General features: G+C 40.6%; 1 protein-coding gene across 1 annotated transcript; it reads left to right on the forward strand.

Annotated features, from left to right (window-relative positions):
• The first annotated feature begins 213 nt into the window (after positions 1–213).
• Positions 214–8,707, forward strand: LOC143221035 (T-box transcription factor TBX3-like). Its single transcript, XM_076446577.1, is given in 3 exon segments — positions 214–238; positions 241–322; positions 8,419–8,707. Coding segments are annotated over 3 exon segments (396 nt in total).
• The last annotated feature ends 526 nt before the right edge of the window (positions 8,708–9,233 follow it).

Below are 9,233 nucleotides of genomic sequence, written 5' to 3' on the forward strand. Positions count from 1 at the left end.
GGTAATCCGGTATTAATTTCGCGAGGAGATATCGGTGGAAAAACGCGAAAGCATGCGAGGAAACGAGGCGAGACGCGGGGTTTTGCCTAATTTCGTACGTTTAATGTAAATCGATTGCCCGAACACCGTATGGTTAATTCGTTAATCGTATCCAATTGGAGTAATTACCGTTATCTAATCGAACTGTGTCTGTTGATCGGGGGTTCCAGGCAGATGTTCCCTCAGATGAAGTTCCGAGTTTCGGACTGGACACGAAGGCCAAGTACATCCTCCTGCTGGACATAGTCGCCGCGGACGACTACAGATACAAGTTCCACAACAGGTAAGGGCCTGGTGAAACTCGTAAAACCGTAATTGTCACGGATAGGCCGTACTAACGATCCGAATACTTCCATGAATCGCGATCACGAACCGCCAAGCTGTTGCGTCCAACCTTTCGTGACGACCGCGAACGCGGAAATTAATGCAATTACCCGATTACTCCTACCTTCCACTTCCTTGCCGATACTCTCCTCGCCATATCTCTCTCTCTCTCTCTCCCTTTCCTCTTTTTCTTTTCTTCGCAATGCCAGATTTTTTACTTTTCTTTCACCCTTTTTCTCTGTGTCTCTTCTCCTCTCTTCTGATTTTCCGTTTATCACTTCGACTCTTTCTTTTATTTCATTTTCTTCACACTTTAATTTTTTCTCTCCCTTTCGCAGCGACGTGCTCTTTCTCTCTTTCTCACCCTCTCTTCTTTCTTTTTCTTTTTTCGTAGTGCTAGATTTTTTTACTTTTCTTTCACCGATTTTCTCTGTGTCTCCTTCTGTTCTTCTAATTTTCCGTTCGTCGCTTCGACACTTTCTTTCGTTTCCTCTTCTTCCAATTTTTATTTTTTCCCTCCTTTTCGCAACGAGGTGCTCTCTCCCTCTCTTCTTTCTTTTTCTATTTTTCGCAATGCCAGATTTTTTATTCTTCTTTCACCGATTTTCTCTATATCTCTTCTCTTCTACTGTTTCGTTCGTCGTTTCGACTCTTTCTTTTATTCCATTTTCTTCCAATTTTTATTTTTTCTTTCCTTTTCGCAGCGAGGTGCTCTCTCTCTCTCTCTCTTTCCTTTTCTTTTTTTCGCAATGCCAGAATTTTTTACTTTTCTTTCATCCTTTTCCCAATATCTCTTCTCTTCACTTAATTTTCCGTTCGTCGTTTCAACTCTTTCATTTATTTCATTTCTTCCAATTTTTATCTTTTTTCTCCCTTTTGCAGCGACGTGCTCTCTCCTTCTCTCCCTCTCTCCCTCGTCTCTTTCTCTTTTATTCCATTTTCTTCCAATTCTTATCTTCTCTCTCCCTTCCTCGTTCTCTTTCGTAAACTAACCAAAACTTTTTTTATTCTCCATCTGTCCATTTTCAATTTTAATTTGTTCTCTTTTTCTCTTTCCTCCGCCATCTAATTTTAATTCTGACTATCTCTCTCTCTTTCTCTCGTTCGCTATCTCAGATTTCTACTCTCCATTTCTTTCAATTTCGTTCGCGTACAAGCTATCCTTATTTGCATACCGCCGGTTCTCCTTTTGGATTTCGATATCAATTTACCTCTAGACGAGCTAAAGACTCGCCCCCGTCCCCTCTCCGTCGTTTCGCAATTTTCACGCCAAAATTTCCGAGCCGCATACCGTCCAATTTCCTCGACGCGAAGTTTATGTCCCGAAATAAGGAGTTACCAAAACACCGCTTATCCCGATAGTGCAAGGCCTGCAATTTCAGCCGGCACTTTCCCCAGGAAAAAGATTTATACTTCGAAATTATCACGTTCCAAAGTTCGATTACACAGCGACACTTTGGTCCCGAGTTAGCGCCTGCTGCTTACACAGCCCGAAATTGCCGCGCCACGCGAAATAACGAGCCTCGTATTCAAGCCGGCCATTATCCTCGCGTATCGATTTATAACTTAACTCTCCGCTTTCTCCCCGGGGACGTCCACGTGTCCGAAATCATCCTCTCCGCGTTAATCCGAATTCGATTAACCCGCGAACGCGATAACACCGACTTCTCCGTGAAAAAATCCGAGATATTAGAAAAATCTGTCACGTGACACGTGTTCGATTTTAATACGTTTCCGTGTAACGAGTCTCGGACAGAGATCGCGAGTGTTTTGCTCTTTATTCCGTGAAATTCATTGGTAAATTGTACGTGGTAAATTGCGATGATCGGCTCGAGGAGGTATAGCGATCGTGAACGAAGGAGATGACACTCGATGAAGCTTCCGGTCCCGCTGTAATCCAGCTTGAATATCAATCCACGGTAAATCGGAATGATATGAAATATGGAATTGTATAAAATAACAACCGAGATTCGTAAATGATATTATTAACGTGGACTCTCGATAAAGAACACGATACCGATTACATAAAACGTAATTGAAGACGCGGTAGCGATAAAATAAATCACAATGAACATTTACGAGGGAATTTAACCGGTGAGGATCGAGTCATTTTTATTTTCGAATTATTCCTTGAAAATCGGAAACGAGCGATTTTTCGACGCTTTTTTTTTTACCCTCGACTTAATGAACGATCGTGATATTCAATGGCATCGCGATTAAGATCACAAAGAAGCTGGAATTTAGAACGTTCGGTGTACACGGTGTTAAATAAGCTCGGCTGATAAAGTAGGGTCGTGATGATAATCGATTAACGAAATTGAAAATTTGTTGAATCAACGCCGGTGCAGTAACTGGCTAATAAAACGGTATTCCGCGATATTTATACCTCGGTGTATGATTAAGCTACGACGGAATTTAATGAAATCTTTTTCGCGAATTAGAATATTAAAGTGTACACGATACCGTGCCCTTAACATCGACTCAGCAAGGAATTTCGTAATAAAAAGGTGTTTTACGATATTGACACCTCGGTGGAACTATAATTAATCTTAATAAACTTTTTTATTCCAAAAATTACCACGGAGTTTGATGAAATATCTTTTCGCGAATTAAAATATTAAAATACACGCGATACTCGGTATTTTAATATTATAATATTATATCGCGTGTATCTCTTAATTGGAATATTTTTTACTATCGAAAGAAATTTCGGTACGATTAATTATAGTATTAATATTCGAATGCACGCGATACTCGGTATTTTAATATTAATACTATAATTAATCGTACTGAAATTTCTTTCGAAAGTAAAAAGATATTCGAGTCAAGAGATACACGCGATACTGTACTCGCGGATTCACGATTTTATTCACAATCCAGGACAATTCTGAACGGTTAACGAGTCCTGCGATGGTATCCAAATGCGTGGCAGAAGAAAGAAAGCCATTGTTCGGGTTTTTTCTCCAGAATCCTAGAGCAACTGTATGTCGTTGCGGTTGAACCTTCTGCCACAGTCATTAGCTCGCGATTAACTTTTTCCAGGAAAGCCGAATCGCGCGCGTTCCCACGGGGCCGCGCGATCCTCCGGGCCCGTTTAACGTTTTTTCCGTGTCGCGAGGGTGCTAAACGGAAGATAATCGGCGGTGCCGGGAAAGCGGCCGGGAAATTCGCCGACCGAGTTCGGGAAACCGCGACGGAGACAGGGATTCCTCGCGGCGTAAATGGGGCCCGCGCGCGGGTTCTCACGAACGGAAGAAACGGGACCGCGTTCAAACTCCCGCGCGCTTTTTGCACGCCCGCGAAATCGCTTATGCGATTCTCTTCCCTTTCCCGCGGTCTCCGATGCGTTCATGTCCGACTTAGGCCAGTTCTGTTTCTTCCGAGTTTCTTCCACCGCGCTGATCTTCGCGCGAGATTCGAAACCGCGGATCTTCCTTCTACAGATGTTCACCTAGTTTCCGCTTCGGTCTGGTATGGGTTCAGTCTGCGAGGGATGTCGAAATTGGGACAGCGAAATTGAAATTTATGGCGAGGTTTTGGAATTTCTTTAGTGGATATCTTAGCGCGAGATTTTAAATTCGCGCAGTTTTTATTGATGGGATTTTATTGATTAATTGAATCATGCGCGTAGGAAATGAAAAATAGGTCAGAAGATGAATGAAAATTCGCGTTAAAGGTCTCTTAATCAAATATTGTAATATCTTACAGATATTCTTCTAATTTCTGTTTCGGTTAGGTCTGAGTTCTGTTTGCGTGAGATGTCGAAATTAGCACAGAGGCTTTGGAGTTTCTTTAGTAGATACCTTGGCGCGAAATTTGAAATTCGCGCCGTTTTGTTGGTTCTATTCTATTGATTAATTGAATCATGCGTGTGGGAGATAAACATAGGTCAAAGGTTGAATGAAAATTCACGTTTAAAGTCTCTGAAGTTTCTTTAGTGGATATCTTGGCGCGAGATTTAAAATTCTCACGTCTTTTATCGATGAATTGAATCCTGTACATGGAGGACGAAAATTCAGCGAAATGATGGATGAAAATTCGCCTTAAATGTCTCTGGAATTTCCTTAATGCAAATCTTGGCTCGAGACTCAAAATTAGGATGTTTTTAAAGTGGTATTTGATTGGATACTCAGATGACTCGTGTAAGGTATGGAAAATGATGAATTAAAATTCGTGTTTAGAATACTTAAAATATTTTTAATCCAATATTCGAATTTAGGATATATTTGTAGTGATATTTAATTCATTTCTTGAATCACGTGTGCGAAGAATAGAAAAAGAATGACAAAAAATATTTAAAAATTTACGTTAAGAATCTTCAGAGTTTCTTTAATAAAATCTTTATCGTCAGATTAAAAATTAAGACTTTTCATTGATAAAATATTTAATTAATTAAATCACAGTTGCCCGTGGGTGTGGAAAAATCAAACGTGATATTTAAAATTTATTGAGCACCTTTGTCTATAATATCGGAAGTGACGGTGAGGAATTCGAGGTAAACAGAATATCGTTGAGGCGAGGCGTGGTTCGTAGATATGGCTGAATGTAAACAGAGCTCGGGCTCGCGCTGAATTTTCGCCGATGTTTTGCTGTCTCAGTCAGTCGCGTGTTATCCTTCGCCGCGTCCGGACGCTATGCCTCGGTGTGCCTCGACGTCTCTCGACGAGTTCGACGTAGCTGTTGATTCTGGCACGTGGCATCGGTAATTCCGTTCCTAGGTAAGAGGTTAACAGTCTTCCGATCTTATTCAATGAAATATCAACGCGTGATTCGAAATTGGGAATTTTAATTTCTTAAATTATTGGGGTGTGAAACATATATAGGGATATGAAAATAGGGAAAATTAGGAATTGAAGTTCATGATCTTCAGTGAAATATCTAGTTCGTTAATTTGATCGATATGAGAATGGAGAAATAGGACGAATCAACGATTAATTACGATTCATAATTTATTTAATGGATATTTTGATACGAAATTCTGATCTTCTTCGATCAGAACTTTGATTAATTCCCTGAATTCCATAGCTTTGAGATATAACATTTTATAAGTAACTATCTAAAATTTACGTTAGGAGTCTTCAGAGTTCCTTTAATGGAAATCTCGTCGAAATTCGAAATTTTTCTCTTCACCGGTAATATATTCGATCGATTACTCCAATTCCATATATCGAAGTTACATAAAATCATCGAAAGATGAATTGAAATTCATCTTCAAACTCATCGAAATTCCCTGAAGGAAATTTCTGTACCAAATTCAAAATTGGTTACGTTTCTGTCGGAGTTACGTAACTGGTCAGTGGCGTCCACCTCAGCGACTGAGAAAAATTGGCGCGGAGAATGTCGGGACGTGGCCCGTTTGGAAATTCAAGACCCGGCCACTTTGGTCCCGGTGTACCGAATCGGACACGGCTGTTAGACGAAATAGGGGCAGTTTGGCGAGGAATGGAACGCGAAGGAAGAACGCGAGGAGAGAAGTGGACACTCGGCCAATCGAAAGGCAGACCACAATGAACGATTACATCACGCAGGCGACCGCAGCCACTTTGGAACTCGTCGAACGAGTTCTTCTTCGTTCGCTCGTTTTGACCCACCTGCGATCCGACTACGAACGGCCAGACACGCCTCCCTTAAAAGACAACAATCGCGGTAGCCGGTGCTTAGAGGAATCAGCCGAGAAACTCGCACACCTTTTCCTCCGCTTCCTACTCGCGGCAACCCTCCGCCATTTCCCTTTCGCGATATCACCCAACCTTTCCCTCTGGTCGCCCGGTGTCTTTGATACTCGAGGGTTTCATGGTGAGCGGTGGTTTTTCAGCAAATTTTATTTATCGAAATCGCGGGCTAATTGGGAAAATTTGATTTGGAATTTTTCGGGATTAAATCTACTATGACCGGTTGAATTATAGATGAACAAGGAAATTGCGAAAGTGGAACTCGCGAAGATATTCGAAAATTGGGTTTTAAGTTGCCGGGTGTCTTTGATACTCGAGGGTTTCATGGTGAGCGGTGGTTTTTCCGCGAGTTTTATTCTTAGAAATAGCGGACTGATTGGGAAAATTTCATTTGGAATTTTTTTGGGATTAAATCTACTATGACCGGTTGAATTGTAGATGGACAAGGAAATCGCGAAAGTGGAACTTGCAAAGATATTCGAAAATTGGGTTTTGAGTTGCCGGGTGTCTTTGATACTCGAGAGTTTCATGGTGAGCGGTGGTTTTTCCGCGAGTTTTATTCTTCGAAATAGCGGGCTGATTGGGAAAATTTCATTTGGAATTTTTCGGGATTAAATCTATTATGACCGGTTAAATTATAGATGGACGAGGAAATTAGGAAAGTGGAACTCGCGAAGATATTGGAAAATTGGGTTTTAGATTCTTCTTTCGTCGGATTTGGGATTGGGAATTGGGTTTTGAGTTGCCGGGTGTCTTTGAGACTCGAGGGTTTCATGATGAGCGGTGGTTTTTCCGCGAGTTTTATTCTCCGAAATAGCGGGCTGATTGGGAAAATTTCATTCAGAATTTATCGGGATTAAATCTACTATGACCGGTTGAATTATAGATGGACAAGGAAATTGCGAAAGTGGAACTCGCGAAGATATTGGAAAATTGGGTTTTAGATTCTTCTTTCGTCGGATTTGGGATTGAGAATTGGGTTTTGAGTTGCCGGGTGTCTTTGATACTCGAGGGTTTCATGGTAAACGGTGGTTTTTCCGCGAGTTTTATTCTTCGAAATTGCGGGCTGATTGCGAAAATTTCATTTGAAATTTTTCGGGATTAAATCTACTATGACCGGATAATTTACAAATTAATGAGGAAATTGGAAAGTGGAACTCGCGAACATATCGGGGTGTTTTTGATACTCAAGGGTGGCTCGGTGCGTGGTGGTTTTTCCGCGAATTTTATTCTTCGGTATTCGGAATAATTGGTAAAAAATTTGACTTGGAATTTTTCGGGATTAAATCTATTATGACCGGTTAAATTATAGATGGACGAGGAAATTAGGAAAGTGGAACTCGCGAAGATATTGGAAAATTGGGTTTTAGATTCTTCTTTCGTCGGATTTGGGATTGGGAATAGAGGTTCGAGTCGCCGGGTGTCTTTGATACTCGAGGGTGGCTCAGTTGTGCGGTGGTTTTTTTGGCGAGTTTTATTCTTCGGAATCTCGAACTAATAGGGAAAATTTGGCGTGGAATTTTTTTAGATTAAATCTACTATGACCGGATAATTTACAAATAAACGAGGAAATTGGAAAGTGGAACTCGCGAACATATCGGGGTGTTTTTGATACTCGAGGGTGGCTCGGTGCGCGGTGGTTTTTCCACGAGTTTTATTCTTCGGTATTTGGAATAATTGATAAAAAATTTGGCTCGGAATTTTTTGGGATTAAATCTACTGTCACCGGATAGATTACAAGTAAACGGCGGAAATTGGAAAAATGAAACTCGCGAAGATATTAGAAAATTGGGTTTTAGATTTTTCTTTCGTCGGATTTTGGATTGGGATTGGATGTAGTTTTGGGTTAATCGAGGAAGGTTAGTATGAAATTTTTTCACACTGAATCAGCCATGATCGAAATGATATAAGAAAATGTGGTATACGATGATATATGGAGAAATTTATTATGCTTATGTTAAAGAAGAGTTGTAAAGACAGCGAATGTTCAAGGTGACAATGTTGAGTATAAAATTTTTGGGTCATTGCAGTTTAGCGTTATCTCGAAGACTGTCGAGATAGCATCAGGTGTATAATAATTTCTTAGTTTTAAATTTTTGATAGAAATGAAAATGATTCTCGATCTAGATTAACGAAAGACCAATTCACATATTTAATTTTATTTCTATCCCATTTCTCTCCCATTCGCCAGTTTTCCATTCGTTTCCTAAATACCATCGTTCACACTCAGGAGTACCAATTTAAAATTTCTAAAAATTGATCCGATTACTTCGAAAAATCATAGAATTACTCTAACGATAAGGGTAGAGACTTAATGATACTTTTCTCGGGAGTAAATATCGAATTACGATAATTTGGTGGTATTAACGTGTTTGTCGAACAGCAGGTGGATGGTTGCGGGGAAGGCCGACCCGGAAATGCCGAAGAGGATGTACATCCACCCGGATTCGCCGAGCAGCGGTGAGCAATGGATGCAGAAGGTCGTGAGCTTCCACAAGCTGAAACTCACTAACAACATCAGCGACAAGCACGGCTTTGTAAGTACTGTACGTAACGCCAACCAAACAATTACTTACTTACTAGCCTGTAAGTTGGAGCTCCGAGTCTCGCAATTAATCGCTAACGTTTGCCCGGCTAACGACCTAACGATCGGCCGATTAAAAGCTCGTTAGGCCGCGTGCACGCGGCACTCTTCGTCCTCGACGATGACCACTTACAACTACACGCCTGTTTCGCCAATTTTCTACGATCTATATCAACGTTCGGGTTTATTACAAAGAAATCCATTTCGTTTCGTTACGAAATTTATCAAAACGTAGCTTGTTAGCCAGCTAGAGTTAGAGGATACTGAAAGAAATCCGAGAGTGTCACACGCAATGGCACTGAACCCTCGTTGAACCCAATTTTTCTCTGCTCGCGAGGAAAACGTTAGGTCTGAAAGGTACCATTTATAGTTCGTATCACTGAACCGATACCTGTGAGAAGGCGAATACGATTAATCTCCAATTTACTGACCTTAGATTCACCGAATCCTTTTTAACTTTATTTTCCTTTACTCCTGATGGAAAGTTAGGTTAAAAATTACCATTTATAGTTCGTATCACTTAACACAAGTTAAAAGATAAGACACAAGTCTATAAAACACGGAACAGGATTAATTATTACTTGATTTATTCTAGATTCACCGAATCCTATCTA

Source organism: Lasioglossum baleicum, unplaced genomic scaffold, assembly GCF_051020765.1.
Source record: "Lasioglossum baleicum unplaced genomic scaffold, iyLasBale1 scaffold1836, whole genome shotgun sequence".
NCBI lineage: Eukaryota > Metazoa > Arthropoda > Insecta > Hymenoptera > Halictidae > Lasioglossum > Lasioglossum baleicum.